The sequence below is a fragment of the Corythoichthys intestinalis genome, chromosome 15 (assembly GCF_030265065.1).
Source record: "Corythoichthys intestinalis isolate RoL2023-P3 chromosome 15, ASM3026506v1, whole genome shotgun sequence".
Classification (NCBI taxonomy): domain Eukaryota; kingdom Metazoa; phylum Chordata; class Actinopteri; order Syngnathiformes; family Syngnathidae; genus Corythoichthys; species Corythoichthys intestinalis.
Window position 1 is genome coordinate 42,343,704 of NC_080409.1, and position 21,010 is coordinate 42,364,713.

General features: G+C 38.8%; 1 protein-coding gene across 5 annotated transcripts in view; it reads left to right on the plus strand.

Annotated features, from left to right (window-relative positions):
- Positions 1-21,010, plus strand: part of cdin1 (CDAN1 interacting nuclease 1) — a 152,707-nt gene that overhangs the window by 7,749 nt on the left and 123,948 nt on the right. For 3 of the 5 annotated variants that reach the window (XR_009067176.1, XR_009067177.1, XM_057859797.1), the window contains exons 1-2: positions 15,981-16,056; positions 16,264-16,371. Coding sequence is in view for 3 of the 5 variants with exons in the window: in XM_057859797.1 (XP_057715780.1) it covers positions 16,271-16,371 (101 nt within the window). In the remaining 2 variants the exon portion in view is untranslated. Of the gene's footprint in view, positions 1-15,980; positions 16,057-16,263; positions 16,372-21,010 lie in introns of those variants that run through there. The other 2 variants (XM_057859794.1, XM_057859795.1) reach the window with 2 other exon arrangements.

The following is a 21,010-nucleotide window of genomic DNA, read 5'->3' on the forward strand; positions in this document are numbered from 1 at the left end:
GGAACAGCTCTGGATTTGCATAATCACGTGTAATGTAAAGCAGCCAACAAACAAACTGTGGCTGACGGAGATGAGGGCTTTGCTTTTTACACCCCTACCTCCCCTTATGGACTTTATATGCACACTAAGAGTACATTTAATCTCATCTGCTCACAACATAAAGGACAACATTTGTGCATTGTGGGAGATAAAGTACTTGCGGACACGAAATAAGTAAATGAGAGGTGTGTGTGCCTCTTGTGATGATATACATCTTTAATTAGAACATTCTTTCCAGAAGATGTGGTAGTGATTCCACAGTTATACATTACATTATAAGAGTGTTTTGCTCATAAGGCCTACAAGTATTTCTTTAACCATCACTGCTTAATAGGCCAGTTTTTTTTGTATTTAACAAAAAGGCTAACTTGCTTGTTAACTTGCTAATCCAGTGCTGTTAACACATACAAATGCTTAGGAGTGCTTCTTTATCCTCATGGTAATCCAATAACTATATTCAAAGCGACATCACATTTTTTTCTTTCGTCAGCCAATTAAAAGCACAACAATAATGGTCGCCAGCGCCATCTGTACAGTAGTTATGTTCTTTGTTAGTTCTACAAGTGTGTTAATTGTACATGTAGCCATGGAGAGTTGCACTTAACATCACTCACAGGAATAAAAGGAAAAAATGACATGCATGAAAACTAAATTACATTTTTAGATTGTCGCTTAACCTAGCATTACAAAGAGAAAAGTGTTTTTGGGTTGGGTTGTCGGAAAACAAAAGTACAGTATGTATTATGATTGATGTATTTTGTACTTTAACTACTATTATTGGGCGAAAAAAGCTAATTGTCACGTCGGAGATATTAAGAACTTAATATTAATCAAAATTAATTAATAATATTTTATTTATACATACATACACACACTCACCCCGTCATACATATATTAGGAATTCGCAACAAATTATTTCTAATTATTTTGGTGCCCCAAAACTACCCCGTTATGTTCATGTTCATGATGGAAAAAAATGTACTCTACTCATACTCTATGTTTATATATTCTTTAAATGTATTTTCTTCCTCCAGCAGTATAATGTCTTTGTGTTTGCACTTTGGCGTCATCTATTCTGATCTCTGGCGTGTTTCATTATTAAGTGACTTTTGAGTGACATCGCACCGGCTGTCACTGCCATGTGCTGAGGCTCCCTCTCATTTCCAGCACCCACGACGACGACAATAATAATGAGCGTTGCGGTGTAGCCATAAGACCTTGCTATTTGTGTTATTGTTGTGGGGGTGTCGCTAACACTGACACACACAGAGGGCCCTGACGTTTGCTTTGCTATCAGCGGGAGTGCACAAATACAAACACATTTGCCTGAGTTATTGACCTTTATCTCCCCACTTTTCCTGACAGCCATCTCCAGTTATTGACAATACAAACACGTGGGACGACGCATAACCTTTCATTCATAGAGTACACACTTTCTCGCTTTTCTGTCTTCCTCTTTCCTGTGCTTTATTTCACCAGTTTGCATTCGTTTTAATAAAATGGGCCACTACTATTTACACTACTATAATATCAATTTTTCAACCCAGATAGTAAGCATTCCTTCTAATTCTAGCATGATGACATGATAGGTGATTTTTTTTTAATTCTATTTTTTTAATTTGTGTTGATTTGGTTATACATATTGCATGAGGCCACATTTACTGTATTTTTTTTTGATAATTATTTGATGGTCACCGCAATTTAAAAAAAAATTATTACAAGAAAGCTGGAGTATGATGCAGTAATTTAGAGGTCTGCAATATACAGCACATTGGCCAATGAAGGATATTTATCCATCTATCTATTATATACATATATATAGTCACATACATATAGTAGATATTATAGTTCGTAATATTTTGCTTGAATGACACATATTTGCAAGTGAAACTCAAGAGAAAATCGCTTGTTCATCTGCACTTCTCATTTTTTTTTTTTTTTTTCCTGTGCACAAAATCCATGTTAACGTGAAATAATTGAGTTGAGGAGTTGCACAGCTAATCTCACCACACTGGCTCTCCAATCTTGAATTCTAATTATCTCATCATGAACTTTAAAAAAGAGGCAATGCCTTAATGGCTTTTTAACTCCGTAAGAAGGTGACTGAGTGGGCTGGAGATAGTTAATGTGTGTGTGTGTGTGTGTGTCACACAGGCTCTTCTAGTCTAGACAACGTTGTACTGCAGCTAGCGTCTCATGCTGTGCTAACCCCCCTTCCATCACTACTACCACCCCATTTCCACCACCCACCATTCCGCTAATATCCTGGAGGCATTTTTCTCATTATCAAATATTGTTTGATGTCTTTCTTTCCCGATGATTAACCATGGTCACCAAACACCGGGCCAGAATGTTTAAAATTTAATTTTGGGCTTTGGAAGTACCTGCAGAAGGGGGGGTTGGGTGAGTGGTTAGGGGGGATGACGCGACGATGAGCGCAGGGGACACAGCGTGTTTTATGTACGCCACACGCTGGAAAACACAATAAATCCTGGAGGAGAATCATTAGCGGAATACTAGTGGTTTTTATGACCATTGTTATTCAACACTGTATTGAGATGCAGTAAATTATTCCCTTTATTATTGGTCCAAGGAATCAGGCCTATATTCAGTTTAATTATGTTGTTCCTCATGCGGCATGCATATAGACAGTGTGTGTGTATGTATATACATATATATACCTGTATATGAATGCATAAAAACAAATGTAAAAAAAAATAAATCACCTTTCTGAAATACCCCACCAAAAAAGTCATAATTGTAATTACTTCAGTTCATAGACAATATTATATTATCCACAAGACTAAAGCTTATTTGATTTTCTAACCAAAATAACAGCATCTACTGAGACACAGTCACCGAGATAATCTGAGTGAAGCTTTTGTTGTACAGTATTAATAAGTACTGTATATGTCATTTACTTTAATAATCAATTGACTTTCCAGTAGACTGAATGGTTGTCCCACTACAATGTTGTGTACGTCCCCCCCCCCCCCCCCCAGGTATATTTGTAATTCCACCTCATCATTTTTTTTTTACTCTAGTTCCACTGTGTAATACTCATTAGTGCTGCAACAATTAATCGATAAACGCAAGTAATTCGACTAGAAAAAAACGTCATATCAAATTTCGCTGCATCGAGTATTCGTTTAATTAATGTGGTGTTGTAATGATTTGTTTTGAGTATTTTTGCATTTAGTTTTATTGATTTGGGTGAATACACTGCCCTCTTGTGGCAACAGTGAATATGACATAACTTGTTTAACATGGCTGAATCCAGCTGCTCCCAGTTAAGGCCAACATAAGGTAATTTTTTTGTTTGAGATGTTTTTTTTAATGCGTTCGTAATTTAGTTTATAGGTATATTTAGCAGTTTTTTGTGGGTGTTTGAATGATTTTTTTTTTTTTTTAAATTTGTTAGGAGAATTGTAAAAAAAGAAATTAAAAAAACCTTAGCATGTAAACCTCCGGACTTTTGCTATGCAAATTAGCCAATTGTTTGCTTGTTGTACTTAGATATTTATTTTTGTATTTTTCTTTATATTTTTGGCGGCTAAGATCAGGTATTTTAATTTTTTAATGAAAGTCAAATTCTGCATAGTTTGAAGAAACACTCTAGGATTTTATATTGTATTCACATTTAATGCTCTTTTCAATGTGCAATATTAGCAAGCCTTTGTTTTACATCTCCTAAAATTTATTCTCCAACACATTAAATGCTCCTAATGTGATTACTTGATTATTCAAACTAACTAGTTGATGGATTAATTGACTACTAAAATAATCGATGGCTGCAGCCCTAATACTCACTATGCAATAAATGGTAAAATATATACATCAGAAAAATTACTTTTAATTGCTTTTTATCAGGATTCTTTTCTGAAGTGTTTTTAGAACTCAATAGAGAATATCAGAAATCCTTATCTAGCTGTGGTGACCTCTGTCCCTGAAAGGGTTAATTAATAGAGGCTTACCCCAAGCTGCAGTTGAGTAAATACTAGAATTAAAGGGTTAATCTTTGGGTGGGATGAAAAAAAGTTTAGTTTGATTTTGTTAGCCACCAAATCTTTCAAATAATTATGCATTCATTTAATAAAAATAACTTGCATTGGAAGTATAAAAATAATAATCATAATTTGGAAATAGAGTGGAGTGTGGTGCAGGTGTTTTGGATAATGAGGGGGAAAATGATTCGTCCCGCTCTCCTTTAGTGGCATCGTTTTTGTGTTTTTGATTGACATTGCGCTAACAGTCTGGATGCAGTGGAGGCTGATCCAGCGACGCAGGCCAATCGGCAGCATGTGCAGCCTCTTTCGGTCATGCAAATTGGGCTGGGCCGGCCAGCCCGTTGACTATGATTAATGAGCTCGGGCTGCCGCCTTTGTTACCGCACGCACCCATTTAGAGTGAAATACAATCCCAAAATATTATCAATCCCCTATTAATCCGGTAAATTCACTCATGCCGAACAGTGTGCTCTTCCTACGTCTCACGAGCATTGGGCACAATTGCATTTAATTACTTGTCTTGCTAATTAGATTCATTAAAAGGATAATAAAATAAATGGGGGAGGCACAGTGGAAAGCTCAAGCGAAACACATGTCATGTCTGCCGTGATGTAAAATATGGATGTGGGATTTTCTGGGGCAGTCATGCTGTTCGGAGGGAAGGGGGGGTAGGGGTGGTGGGTTGAAGGCACGAATCCGATACCGTGCTAATACTACAGGCATTTCCTGACTCTGGCTTCCCTCGTGTTTAAACTGTGATTTTTAGAGCCGAGATTCCAGACTCCCTGAAGATTCCGAGAGCAATTTTGCGGTGCGGGGCCAGTGAAGTCACAGACTTCAGTGGTGGTGGTGGTGGGGGGGGGGGGGGGGGGGGGGGGGGGAGGAAGAAACATTATGACAGTAATGCTGACAATGGAGTGAAACCAAACACGCTCTTTGCATGGTAAGCGATGCCACTGGATGTGGAAAGGAGAGAGAGGAACTAATGGGCAGGACGTGGAAGATCTTACAATATTCCTCAGATGTGCGATGAGTAAAGGAAATTACACGGGCAAGCAAATCATCAATCATTATATCAGTCAACTGGGGATGCTGTCAATTTCCAAGACATTTATTCTTCTGCGGGTATATAAGAAGCATTAGCGGCACCTTGCTTTGCACTACAATGGCAGAAGAGAGATCAGTGCAGCCTCTCTCGGTTATCACAGGGAGGCACCCTTTGTAAATTCACCTCCCACTGCGAGGAGGCTTCACATCTGGTTAGCGTGCTCTGTGTACCACTGCCCTGCTTGCGCACAACCTACGATGACAGTTCCTTTCATCCTGTATGTAAAAATCTGTTTTTTTGCCTAATGTACACCCAACACTCAATTTTGCTGTGTTGATGTAAATTTTCTGACAAGTATTTTATTGTCACTGTTGGGCGGACACCTTTAATGTCTAAATATGGTTCATGTAAAAAAATTTTTTTTTCAAAAGATTGACATTAATCGTCAGTCTGCAAGAGGTCATTTTTTTAAACCTTCAAGCCAAAGTTATGCTTCTGCGTTGCGGTGAAAGAGTACTGACAGCATAGACCCTACATCGTCAACGATCATTTGAAGTTCTTCATCAATGGAACGCGTTGCCCTGTAATTCACCGCAAAGCCACTGGAGGGATGTTGTGTTGTGTTTGTGCGGTTTTGGGGGACTATTGTCGAATTCCTTGAGTTTTCTTCCGTTTAGACAACAATGGCAACGGAGATGGAACACTTGAATGTGGATCTTCAGCTCATCAACACTGAATAACAAATGTTGATCATCCAAATGTTGAGGCGCGGGCGTCGCAGAAGACTGTTGCGGAGGTAGTCTGTCCAGGGCCGTTCGAAGTTCAAAGTTTGCTTTATTGACAATTCTACCACATGTGCAGGTACAGATAGAGAATTGAAATTGTGTGACTCTCTAACCTCAGTGGCAAGTAAAAATGAAATAAAAGAAATACCTGACCAAATTGGTGCCCTAGGCAACATATTTGTTGCCCCCCACCCTATTTTCACCACATATATTTAAACACTCACAGTGAAAAAGCACGTTATCTCTTTGTAATTTATTATATAAAAAACAACAACGAACAAGCGCAGAAATTAAAAGAAAATGCTCTAATAACTATTCAGAAGCACCAATAAAAAACACTCCAAAAACAAATGCATTCATAAATTAGAATTGTTATTACAATATGATTAACACCCACCAACACAAACCTATATAAAGACACACAGAACACTTTAAACTTCAACTTTTTTTTCTCCTTGACCTATAAACCTTACTCACCTTGTCTTCACTGATGCAAAAGCACTTTCATATGACAGTTGTTTTGGAAGGTGCACTTCTTTCCTGGACTTGGTGGGCTTGGACTTGGTGCTGATGTGGATAAGTTCGCTATAAAAGATGGCCCAGAATGTACAGAGGTAGAAGGAAAATATTTCAGAAGAGCATCTCCAAAGAGAAAGTGGAATGTTACATTATATTAGTCAAATAGCTGCTGATTGTGAAACCAGCATGACATAACCATAATAGCGCCTTATTTCTTGCTGCCTACTGTACCTGTCTATTGGATCCGGTCACTATCTTTGATGGGCGTAGTTGAAAGAAAATAAATTCTTGAAGTACTGCAACTACACAGGACTATCCAATAATAATGAATTAAATAATATATTATAGCAAAACAATAAATTGAATTTTTTTTTTTTTTTTTTACATGAACGTGATCGCCATTTTAATGAAATCATGACATATTTTTAAAAAAAAATGTTTGCATTTAAAACCCTAGAACTTTTAGTCCCCCATACCACAAAAACTTTGAAATTATTAATTGCATATTTAATGGTGTATTTATTGAATTAACCTTAGCAGTTTTAGGCAAGGCAAATTTATTTGAAAAGCACAATTTAACACTAGGTAAAAGTGGTTCACATCACATGAAAGTAAGCAAGAAAATTTTAGTCCTCCATAGACTTTGTCCAAATTTCTCAAAAATTGGAGGGGGAGTAAATTTAACTGAAACTAATCAACAGCTGGCTGAATACTGAAAATATTTCTAAAACAACAGCCTGGCTAATGATACAGTATAATTTTGCTTTAGCACTAAGTCATATAAACTCTATGTAAATAACCGCTAGCTTTCAGTTGCGCTAAGTCTACGTGCTTATTCTGTTGAAAAAAATCATCTCAACAAACCTGTTTTTCTTCACGTTTATGGTCTCTTCTTTCTTTTTCTTCCGACCCAGAGGGCTTTTGTCTTTCCATGAAGTTGACTTGTCACTATAACGTCGCTCAATTGTGGAGGCTAAAAATAGCACCTTCAGGTAGCTCGCTCGTCTTCTGGGTGGTGAGGGAGACTAGGGTCTGTGGTGAAATTATCGCATCAAAGGAAAAAGTGAAACAGGCAGAAGGCACACTAGAAAAATGATTTCATTATTTAAAGACTTATTATGAATGGTTTTGTTGTTCGTTTTATTGATTTGTTTAATTTTATGAATACTGCTATCATCAAATATTATTTGAATATTTTTCTTGACGCCCTTGGGACGCTGCTGCGCCCTTAGGCAGTTGCCTAAATCACCTTATGGGCGGCACGGGTCTGAGTGTGTCCGACTGTTGATGCTGCACAAAGAAGGCAGTCACATTACGAATTCTAGGATCGGGTGGAAGCCAGCAAGCTGCGTCGTCCAGCGTTTTGTCCGATTTCTTTGCCGTGTCCTACAACCAGCCAGTGGGAAGCCATCGCAGATCTCTGGCGGCTATTGAACTTCCCAAACTGCGGTGGAAGCCTTGATGGTAAACACGTTATCATAAACGCTTCGAGGCACTCTCAATCAGTGATGATGTATCAAGTGTTTGAACATTAAACATCAAAACAACTCTTTTGACACCAAACCTGTGCTTTATTCTTCATATACTTGAAGTGTAAAATAAATAAGTCACAGACTCACAGCAAACATATGTACAAAATAAATGATAAAGTGCACCAACCAAAAATATGACATAAAGTTATAAAAAGCTGGCAGTTTTTGGCCGGCAGGGTCACCGCTTCGTGTGGCCATTCGCTTCCAAACACACACCTACTTGTATCAGAGGTTCTTCCATTTTTTTATGCATTTGCTGACCTCCAGCCCCGTATTTTCAGCAATCTCCTTCCACGAATTGCTTGCCATTTGGCAATCTTTATAATGCCTTGACGAAACATTGTACAGTTGGTCGTACTTGCGGACCTCTTTGATGATCCTCTCGTCGGCCTGGTCCATTTTTTTTGTTTAGCGCAAGAATGTTTGTAAATGGCGGTGACTTCGTGTTGAACCAGAAACAACAGTCTGAGCAGACCAATGACAGTTCAGTTGCATCACCTCAACATGTGTTGACGTGACGCGTAGTCAGGATTTTGTGGAGGTGCACGTCAGGCTACGGCGGAGGGTTGAAAATCGGGTCTGCCTTGATGGCGTAGACCTGCCGCAGAAGCATAAACCAGCCTTAAGTGTTCAATCATTCTCCTGGGCACATCAACTGTCTAAGGCCTTGTTAACACAGAGACGCTGTAACCTAATTCGCAAAACAAAAATAAAAAAAAAAATAAAAAAATACAATCCCTGTGTATTCGATAATCAATAAGTTCACACAGCCAGAGATAGAAGTCATGATTTAGGAGGCACCTCAAATTTGAGTAGATATGAGGTGGACACCAAAGCACATGGTTTTTCCTTACTACTGTAAACGAAATGGCAATGGCAGCTTGGCATTTTTTTTTGTTTTTGATCAATGAAAAAGTAGACTTACTACTTCATGTTACATTGGACTACAAAACATTGAAATATCAAGAAAACATTGAACGGAATCACAGCAATTTAACTGCTTGGAAATCCACTGGGGACTTCGACACTCGAGTTGGTGTTTATTCTTGTTCAAGTTGTAAATAAAATGCTGTCTCTGCATTTCACACTCACATCTACAACTATAGACTACTTAGTCTTAAATTATTTTAACATGAATGTTCTGTAGGAATGAGAGATGACGCAAGCATGTCTTGCAAGGAGTCAACTACACACAGAAAGGCCCCAGCAGAATCTTAGAACTGTAGGGCTGTTTACAGAATTATTCGAAGGTTTACTGTACTTGTGACTTTAATGAAGAAGCATCTTGTGAATGAAAAAAGTCTGGGCAGCATTGTTTGGGTAAAACATACAACACTGCCATGGAAATAAGTGTTTCTTAACATTCATCCTTGGTACATTTGACTGAAACAGTTCCGTTTTTATTTGATCGTTGCAGTGTAAATGTAGCTAAAGATGCACAGACACAACATAATCTGTGATCCTACCGCTTTTAAAGCAATCACAGTTCACTGACTCCCAACCCTGTCTCAGATTTTTATCTGTTAATGCCATCACATTACACTGATCCTTTCTACCTATTACACTACCCTGCAGCAAATCCCCACCCCCTGATCCTCTGATACCTAGCCGAGGCGCTCCTCCTGCCCCTGACCTTGGCCCTTTGTAGCAATCAGACCAGACTTCCTCAGAGGCCCTGATCTTATCTGGCTCTACCAATTCCACTACACGGCTTTCTTTTGTAGTCAAGCGCGGCGAAGCGAGCCCTTTCAGACCCACGGACTATGCCCACGAACACACGGCAGGGCCGAGACCTCAGTTCATCTAAGTCATCATACTACACTGCCTAACAACAATGGCCTTTATTTCCCGACGTGGCACAGGTCACGATAGAGGCTTTTTTGCTCACCAATATATTGTTCAATCACAATGGGGAGGAACCAGTAATAATGTTTTCAAATGAAATGTTTTGACTCTATAGTCATGCGGTGCAATAAGACATTTCCAGTTGGCAATTGGAAAAAAAAGCTCACACGCACTTCATTAATTTGGAAACTAGAATCACAGAAAACAAGAAAAAAAACAATCCTTAGCAACATCCAACTAATGGTATATACAGCGAAAATGAATTAAAGCAGTCTGTGTTTTAGTACCGCTAGGAGACTAATTACAGTTAAAATGAAGCCATTATAAAATACTGATCTTAAGGGGAAGATTTGTCAAATTACATCTGAATTTATGAGTGGTGATCAGGGGACTACGCAGACAAGCAAGTGTCAAAGTCAATGCTTCGCTGTGCCTGTTTAATGTATTACAACTATTAATTATTCTAATTTATTAGTACTTGGCTGACATACTGTAGAATTCAGCTCACCCGCAACCTTATTGAGGACAAGTGGTATAGAAAATGAATGGATTTATTTAATAGCACCAAGGTCATCAATAGAAATACCTTACCTTTATCGTGATATAAATGGCATTCTTCCAGATTTAGGAAGGCAGGGTTTCCCCTAGGATTTTTTTTGAAGCTGTGGTGGTGGTGAGCTGCGTAGGTGTCGGACAACCCCATCATGTTGTGCCGCGGTGAATTTGTTACAGATAGTGACGAATAAGATTTTTTTTTTAACATTTATTTTTGCCCAAGAACCATCACAAAGATCTATTTGCGGAAAAAAAAAAAAAAAAAAAGAGGAAAATCAGCAATAGCTTGTTATGATGGTCCTGGCAGTTTAACTGTTGTTTTATTTTGCGAAGCCTCCAGTCAGCTGATTGTCACCTCCGCCAGCTGGCTGCCTCCCCTCCCAACGTGACATGGGCTGACGCTACCGAATGGGCAGACGACGTCGCCGCCGCTGATTGGCCACGAAGAAAGGGCGCCAAGCTTAAAGTCGGACGATGTCAACTGACAGCTGAGGTCGCATTTGACAGCATTCGTGCCGAGTTCCTCCTCGCCAGCTGTTTGATCGTCATTCATCCACTTGTGCAGTTGATCGTTACTTTGTTACACTCACACTTTTTCGGTGAGGTGTGTTTGTGTTTTTCCATTATTGGATTGTTTTGGTTCACCACTGTAAATAATAGCACTGAAGCAGTAGGGGTAAGCTGCCATTTCTGTTCAATCTGTTTTTTCCTGTCTTGTTTAGTGTAAGAAGCTAGGGTAGTGGCTGTCTTTCCTTTATTTCCTTTTCACAATCAGGGTTTAGTTAGCGGGTGGGGTTTAAGTGCAGATTCCTTTTGTTTGTTATTTTGGCCTGGGCTTACCCAGAAGCCAGCTTCGTTCGTATTTTGTATATTCTGTTCATTGCGAGATTGATTATTGTAGTATACATGTGGGTTATTTTATGTTACGCCCTTAGCGAGCCGTCCGTGGGACATAACAGTGGTCCAATCATACGTGGTCAATGTGAGGCATGCTGCCTCACATTGATGATCCCCGTTCCTCAAGTTTGTCATCACCTACACAGGAATAAGAAAAAAAATTGATCTAGGAAGACACTCAAGCATCTCTAACTAACATTGTACAGTTCTTCACAAAATACAGTTGACCAAATGTCTTACTCTGTTCATTGCAGAAAAATCTCTCAAACAGTTCATCGATGAGATGGCCCTGTCAACGCAATGGCCGACAGTTGACTTAAACAAGGGCACAGCACTCCCCATTCATCAGTCTGTGATGCCATCTTTGACATCATGCTGACCCGGTCCATATTCTGAAACGCATTCAACGGATTAACTTTTTGGAATTAAATATGTCAAATATGTTAAATTGCAATCCAACTTCAGTTAAAACTTAAGTGTCTTTGTGGGAGTTACTTTTCTGATCGTTAGTGCAAATTCATAGATGGATTTGTTTCAATGAGATGAAAAATACTTCGTTCAATGCAAATACGCCATCTGTTTTGTAATTTTTCGGATTAGGAATATGCCAGGTTATAGACAGTGAATCTTTTTCAACACCACAATTTAAGGTAAAATAATACAATTATGATTATTAAATATAATAGGTGCATGATTCTTAACACTCACCTAGATTTGTGTGGTAGGGCCACGGCTTGAACTTTGCCATTTCTGTCCATGTTGGGTCCAAGCTAGATTCCATTTGCTTTTTTGCTTATTTGAGACTTCTCATACCCTGGAGTGTCTGCCTTCCTGATCTGTGTCTCCAGCTGTGATCTTTCCTCATTCAGTTTTTTAAAAACATTATCCCAACATTAAAATACAACGCTTGCCATAACCAATTGGTAATTTCTACTCCTCGGCACGTGAGCGCTAATACCTTCAGAACTGAAGGGCACCTGATAGCGTGAGCATCACGTTCTGAAATATTTAATTAGCTTCAGACGCTAATTAAATATTTCGGAATGTGACGGTCAAGATCACCACAACAATTATGGTCATTTTGTAAGCGGACCCTCGTCCTCAGGAACTTTTCTCTTTCCAAAATACTGGACAGTACTTCCAAATACTCATTTGAAATTACAACAAGTAGTGTCAGTGTCAAAGACACGTTATAAAGAACTTAAACGTTAAGCCAATGTAAACATTAAGGTCGTTTTCACAGGTTTAAACCAGAAGTACATTCATTAACTTCAAATACCTTTCCATGGATATTTCTCCCGATACCCATCTCAACGCCGACGACCGACGTTTTCGGGCGCCTGATCGCTCTTATCAAAATAAAGCGTGTAAAGGAACAATTTGTGCATTTGATGTGCTATTTCAGACAACTCATGGCAAATAGTGCCTAAAAAATGAGCTCCATATATTCATTCAGACGTCGTTAAATTTTTACCAATTATAAATTAGAATGGATCTTTAAATCTTAAAAATAAAAATCTCATATGCAAGCCGTGGCAGCTTTTATTTTGGTGTGGCGGAGTGCCATGATCTTTTAAAGAAACCCTGGAAGGAGAATGGACAAATGCTCTCATCTCCAAATGAACAAAAAAGAAAAAATATATATATATTCACAGTGGTACCTCGACATATGATCGCTTCAACACACGAATTTTCTTGTGAGAGAAATCAACACAGGTATCAAAAAGGTTTATACAGATGGTCAAACAAGTAAAAAGGTGACACTTACAATTTAAATGACAATGTAAATTATAGACAAATATGAGCGTGGGGTGCGCAACCGTGAACTGGCTCAACAATACATCTCCACAGTCCTCCTCCGAACACCATTCGCCGGTCTTTATAATGTGACAATTTTTATTGTAGTAACATTGCCAAAGAAATCGCCAGCTTCGTCAGGTTTTAATCATTTATTTCAGAACTTATCCAACACAAAACGCCTCCTGACCGCCCACCTGAAAGCGAAAGTAAACTTTCAGCCGCGCCACTCCCTCTGTGTCACGTCAGCCACGCGGTGCGTTCAGGTACAGAAAAAAAACGTCCGCCACATTAGATTTGTTACACAATTACAGGAATTATTATTATTATTATATTATTATTCCAATTTTTATCTATAATGTATTTGTTTTGCCATGTGTAATTGCCATTTGTAATAGTACCAGCAGTATTTATTAAGGATTTAGTGTAGGTTTTTGGGCTGTGGAACGAATTAATGGGATTATAATGCATTCTTATGAGAAAATCCTGCTCGACATACGACCATTTCGACCTACAAACAAGGTCCTGAAACGAATTAACTTCGTATGTAGATGTACCACTGTATACGTATATAAACCAGTATATATATTTGAGAAATTTTTGGCCTTAAATATTTTAAATTAGTTATAGTCAGAATTTAAATTAAAATGTTTTGTAAATATATTATGTTTTCACATTTAATAAATCAGTGACCATTGTAAGCAACCAAAAAAAAAAAAAAAATGATGTTTAAGCTTGGCATTGGGGTGGCAGGAAAGAGCACAAAAACATGTGGACGACTAGTGCAAAAACTTCAGTTATTCAACAATGTTGTTTGTGAGATTGAAGAGAAAAATAAGTTCAATCGGAAGTAGGTGTTTACTGTAGTATTCACCCAACATTATGTTTTACTGTTGAATTAGCAGTCATATATGCCAGAGATCTATTCTTTATTGTGGGGTCCCTATACACCCCCATCCTCAAATAAAACATTTTTAGTTGGAACGAACAAGCACAAGCAAACAGAAATGAAGAGATGCTTTACAGCACAGAGAAGTAGACCAAAGAAGTTTCCTCCTTAAAACCATCATTGCTCTAAACGACAACAGTCTGGAAAACAATGAGTAATACAACTGTCAATTTCTCTAAAATATTAATGTACTGTACTGTAAATTGGCGGCACGGTGGCTGAGTGGTTAGCACGTCTGCCTCACAGTTCTAAAATCAAGGGTTCAATCCCGGGCTTCGGCCTTCCTGTGTGGAGTTTGCATGTTCTCCCCGTGCCTGCGTGGGTTTCCTCCGGGAACTCTGGTTTCCTCCCACATCCCAAAAACATGCATGGTAGGCTGATTGAACACTCTAAATTGTCCATAGGTATGAGTGTGTGCGTGAATGGTTGTATGTCTCCTTGTGCCCTGCAATTGGCTGGCAACCAGTTCAGGGTGTCCCCTGCCTACTGCCCCGAGTTAGCTGGGATAGGCTCCAGCACCTCCGCGACCCTCGTGAGGAAAAGCGGCATGGATAATGAATGAATGAATGAATGTACTGTAAATTCATTCTTTTCTCATTTCTGTACAGTTTTTTAATTTACATATTTCCTACATTTGATCTGTAGTTCTTCTTGTTATTCGTGTTTGTGTTTTTATATTTACTGTATACAGTGGTACCTCTACATACGATCACTTCGACACACGAACTTTTCGACATCCGACGTAAAATTTGAGCCGCCATTTGTTTCTACATCCGACGAGTTGCTCGAAATACGACGACATGACAGCACTGCAAACGAACGCACGGTGGATTTTCTTGTGTGAGAAATCAACACAGTTTTCAAAAAAAGTTATACAGTTGGAGAAACAAGGAAAAAAGTGATGCTTACCTTTGAAATGAAGATGCAAGTTATAGAAAAATATGAGCTTGGGGTGCGCGTCCCTGAACTGGCTCAACAATACAGCTCCATGGTCCTCTTCCGACCACCGTTCGCCACTATTTATAAGTTAAGGTGACAATTATTATTGTGGTAACATTGCCAAGGAAATCGCCAGCTTCGTCACGTTTTTATCATTTATTTAAGAACTTATCCAACACAAAACGCCCATTGTCTTAAGCAGTTGACTGCTCTCAAGAAAACGAAAGTATTATCTCTACCGCACCGACCTATCTCACTGAGACGTCCGCTTCGCGCTGCGTTCAGGGACAGTAAAAAGTGTCCGCCATATTAGAATCCGATTCGTTACATTATTTACAGGAATAATTATTAATTATTCTTCTTATTATTATATTATTCTGAATTATTTATTTATAACTTATTTGTTTTTCTATGTTTAATTGTCATTTGTAACAGTGCCAGCAGTATTTATTAAGAATTTAGTGTATGTTTTTAGGCTTTGGAACGAATTAATGGAATTATAATGTATTCCTATGGGAAAATCCTGCTCGACATACGACCATTTCGACTTACAAACAAGGTCCTGGAACGAATTAAATTCGTATGTAGAGGTACCACTGTATTTACAATTTTCTGGCATTGATATAAGCTCCAATTTGATTTTGAAACTTTGAAACTGATTCTGAAGCAGACATTTTAAAACCAAACTTACACAACAACTGCACAAGCTAAGTGGCTGCTGGGGTGGCTTGTGTGTGGACCCCCTCCTCTGCACGCCCCTGCTCGTTCTGCAGTTCTCTCCACTTTGAGTGGACGGTCACGGCGTCAACCATCTATTGTCTGTTCTGTTCTACTGCCAATGTTACCAAAACCAGGCTTAAAAGGATTCACAATCACAGTAATACAGTCTTCGTTAAATATTTAAAATATCTTTTGGCAAATGTCGCTTACATTTCCAAAGGCGCGAGCGTGTGTAGCTCACGCTTTCCTCAAGCAGCTTGTCATTGCCAACTTCCGCCCTACTTGTGGAAAATGAGCCAATCATCTACACGTATGCTCAGCTCTGAGCAGATTAGCCCAATCGGCGCCTAGCTCTCTCACTGGTTGTCCCTTCAACTTCCTAGCGGGAAGTGGATGTGTCGTCTCAAAGCGTCCGGTACATATGGTAAACAAACCCTTTTCCCAGACTTTTTAATGATTCCGCAATCGTGTTTAATGCCTTATTTAAATATGATAGGGATTTGGTAGTCATTTGGTAATCTGTTTATGAATAGGATGCGTGGCGTTTGCCACAGCAAAATAGAAAACTGTCCAGCTATGATGGCAACCTATTTGACAGTTTAGTTTACCTTATCTTTGCTTGTTTTTATAGTTTAAAGATGAAACTCTCCCGTGCTGAATACAAAGAGATCGCGAGATGGACAGAGCATCTGAGACCAACAAGGCAGTGTATGAAGATGTTAAAGGAACGATTTCCGAAGTAAGTCCCCAGCCTGTTTTATTGTGGGAAACACACACCCTGGATGGACAGTAGTACTTTAATATACAGTACTGTAAATTGCGTGTTAATGATAACCTGTGTGATGCTCATACACTTATGTTTACACTTAAAATAGCAATAAAAAACTGCCACATTTAATTGACAAAGCATCTATTTAAATTGTGGCATTCATCATTTGACAGATTAGGGTTTGCAATTGATGTTAACATATTTTGCCCTTCACTGGCTCTTCAGGAAATATTGGTGCGGCATTGCAAAATTGTCAGCTTGCAATTCAGTGTCAGTTTGACAAGCTCTGTAGTCGTCATACTGTAAGAACATGAAGTACAATTTAGGCTATCCGTGGCCATTTTTTTTCAAAAAATAAACTGAAAAATGAAGGTCGTTACTACAGTCACTGATGAAAGCATTTCAACATAGAACAGGTGTTTGCACCAAGCCAGGGAAAAGTTATCTGAAGGGCTGCACTGGAACGCTTTATCAAATAATGTTTGAGCCAGCGGATGCTTCAGAGATTTATAAAGCTTCACCTGTTATGGCGTAGTTGTTGAACATTATAATTAGGGATGGGAATCGAAATCCGATTCCAATTCGGAAGCGGTTCCTAGTGTTTTGAGGCCTCGACATCACAATGAAAAAGCCTTAACGATCCCTTTAACGAGTCCTGAAGACGCATATTCCGTCGTGACTGTCTTATTGTCCAAACGCATCAAACTAGCATGGCGCCAAGAACCACCCGCTCCAAAGTTTGGCTACACTTCACCAGGAAAGAGGGTGAAAATGAAGGGTTACGATGGTTTAGCACGAAGCACGAGCATTGCAGCTGTAAACATAACAATGACAGCACGTAGGTTCAAACGCTCGAAAGTGTGTCTTCACTTCACGAGGAAAAATTACAACAAAACGACTTGCAATCATTGCAAGGTGGAGATAACTGCATCGGGAGGGAATAGACTGCACTGTCCTCACCGAGACAGCTTTACAGCTAGCTAAACTCCGAAATGACGATACAGAAGACGTTGGTATAATTTGCTGACTTTATTCAACCATCACTTGAAGAGTGAAACTGAAAATAGAAATGAAACAAATCAATTTGTCCCCAATAACAAACAGGGTTGCATCAACGTAAATCAGCGACGATTAGCTGCTAATTCAGTAATAAGAAAACAGTTAGCATGCGTTCGCTAGCATTAGCACATCGTTCAAACCACTACACAACTGGATTTAAGTGTCCGATCGCGAGTGGAAACACACAACAACAACACAAAAGATGATACATACAGGCGTTGCCTCTGTAGATATTTTACAAGCATTAGCAAAGAATGTAGGGTCGTCGCAGTGCTTCCCTCTCTCACTAACTCGCTCACTCGCTTGGATGCGGCATTTCTTCCTCTTCGTGTAAGTGCGCTCTTCTTCACGTGAGCGCGTTCTTCTTCACGTGAGGAAGCGCGAGGGCGCCCCCATTTGAGCGTGAAAGCGCCATAAAAACTAAAATGCATGCATTTCAATATACTGGTAAATAATACGCTTTAACAGGGGTCCCCAAACTACGGCCCGCCCCGACATTTGGTCCGGCCCCCTGAACAATACCAGAGAGCATTTTTTTTTTTTTTCCCAATAGTGTTATTTATTTTCTGGCCTTTTTCTGTGAAGAACTCAGAGAGGGTTATTTGGTTATTATCTATTTGATTAATAGTGTTATTATTATTAATTATTATTATATTATATTATTATTTTTATTTTATTTACTTTTGTTCCGTGAAATATCCAGAAAGGGTTATTTGATTGTGGCTTTCTGAAAAACAAAAATTTTTTACATGTAGGTACTCCTGCTATCGTCACACTTTTTCTGTTACAAACTGACCCCGGCCCCTCATCAGAGAAGGGAAAAGTTATGCGGCCCTCACTGGAAAAAGTTTGGGGACCCCTGCAAGTTTAACACATATTGCTAACAGCAGATCAACGACCTATATGCCAATATATACCAATATTTTTTATTTCTATTAGAAAAATGTTTCAGTAAAATGTTACACATTCTTGTGCATTTGCCACTTATTGCCACAGTTAATATTGAGGCTTTGGGCCTCTTTTGACCTTGTTGTGAGTTTGTAAGGTTGTGACTTTTGATTAAACAAACTCGATGCCAATCAAAACGTTTGTTCTTCTTTTTCCCCAAATTAGAATCGATAAGAGAATCGATAAGAGAATCGAATCGTTAAGCAATATCGATAATGGAATCGGAATCATAAAAATCCTATCAATTCCCATCCCTAATTATAATATGTTTGCAGTAAGAATAACATTATTTTTTACTGTGCATTATTGCAAAGTAATGGCCAAGAAAACCTCTTTAAGAAATTGATGTATGTTAAGAAACTGCAAAGCCTTGGCTATCAAAAGTTGTCCGAAAGAAACCCAAAACAAAATGGAAAAATAGGAATTGTATAGGGACCTTTGTATATTCTCTATAAGCATTTTATTATCACATATTAACTGCTTTCGTACGAATAGCATTGCATCTTTAATCAGTTATTTGTTATTATTTAATATGCACGGTCCTGTTTATTTTGCGCTATTATTTCCTCACTGGCCTTTGGAGTAATCTGCTGTCGCACAAATTTGCAAGTGTGTTTTGCCATGCAGCACCTGCACCACCACAAATCGAAGTGAGGGGTTAATGGTTGTGTTTGCCTTTCTCCTTGACACTGAGGGCTTTTACTTTATTGAACGTAACACATGTAATCCCTCCATGGCTACTGACACCACCACTGCTGATTTCACCGAGGTCACTTACAAAGTCGCATGCATATGGGTCTTTCTATGCCTCTACTTCTGCCCTAATCACCAATCTAGAGAAAAGTACCTAGTCCGCAAAGTGGGATGGTTGGCTATCTGATTTTGGCTTGAGTCCTGCAGTCTATGCTTTACTGTGAAAGAATTGAGAGAGAAAGAGAGAATAGTGAAATTACAAAAACAAATGTCGTAAAGTGGGTTTCTAATTTAAAAAAGTAATTATGTGACAAGAAAGTCTCAATTCAGTAGGCCTTTCAGGGCTCCAGACTAACATTTTTCTCAATTCAGTAGGCCTTTCAGGGCTCCAGACTAACATTTTTTACTGGGAGCACAGTGGCCCCTAACTTAAAATTATTTGGGCATAAGCAGGAGATTCATGGGCAAACACTGTAAATCGACATGCTAAGTCCTCTCTAATTTTCACTGTTTAACTGATAAATACTTTCCTAATAAATGCATAAAACTACAAATTTATGAATCTATAATTTATTCTCTTATCAGTTTTGACAGCAACCAATTAGAGCAGGGCGGTAAACCGAAAATTTACCGTCACCGAAATTCTTAACGATGACTGACGTAATTTTGACCATGTCGGTAAATTCGGTAAATTAATAAAACAAGAAAATATAGTCTTTTCATCCCGCTTTGATTCTGTGTTGTTCGTCTATGTTCATTCCCCTTTAAGCAGTGAATGTGCTTACGTAGGGAGTCACGTGATCATCAGGAAGCCAATCAAACAAAAGCCCGGTAAGCTAACGCTAGCAGCTAACGCTACAAGCAAAACGTGATGGAGTGTGGCTTAAGGGAGGTTCACCAAACTTTCAACCGACATTTAGTAGACTCTTGGTGGCATCCAGACGGGCTTTCACCCGCTGTCCTCCTTTGTTCTCACGATTTCCGGAGATGGTGCTTTCAGTGCTTTCTACTGGTAGCCAGGCTAACGCTAGCTAGCGGCTAACGCTACAAATGAACGTTATGGAGTCGGATAGCGGCTCTAACTTGTCGAAACGGCTGAACTTAATGAGTGGATTGGGCACGGACTGCATCTAGCAATTACTATGTGGCGTTATTTTGTATCTGTCTGTGTGTGATTCCTCTGATAGCTTTTGTGATTGTAAAGCATTCAGCATAAAGTACAATCCAACGGCAAAATTTATAATGACCGAGAAATGGCCCCAGCTATTTTTATTGTGCGTGCATTTATTAAAAAATGCACTGGGGGGAAAAAAACCCTTAAACCATAAAGTAAACACTTGTATTTAATAATTATGTCACAGCAGCTATTAACAATAAGTTGTCTTTTTGAAGTGTACTGTTCAAGCTGCAAGTCATTTGTGTTACAATTACATGTTTGCACAGGCATATTGATTTTGACAATGTACATTGTTCAAGTCATACACGCTGTTATAAATGTTCATACTTGAATTCTTATTGCTTACAATACATTTTTATAAACTTAATGTTTAGACTGCATGTACAATTGTTAAATACAGTATATCAAATTGAATGCTGGTAAATAAATCAACAAGAAATAGTTAATCTGTATTTCATGCATTGATTCAGATTTTCAAATTATATAACAGTCCGCTTGGGCGAATTTATCGTCATTTATCGTTATCGAGATAAATCTGCTCAATTTATCGTGATACATGTTTAAGGCCATATCGCCCAGCCCTACAACCAATATATACTGCTTAAAAATTAGGTTGACATGGGAATTTTGTTCTATTTCTGTTGCTGTCACCTGGCATTATAACCAATCAGCAACCGATTTATTGATCGGCAAATAACCTGCAAGGACACTGGTGAACCTGGAAATTGACAT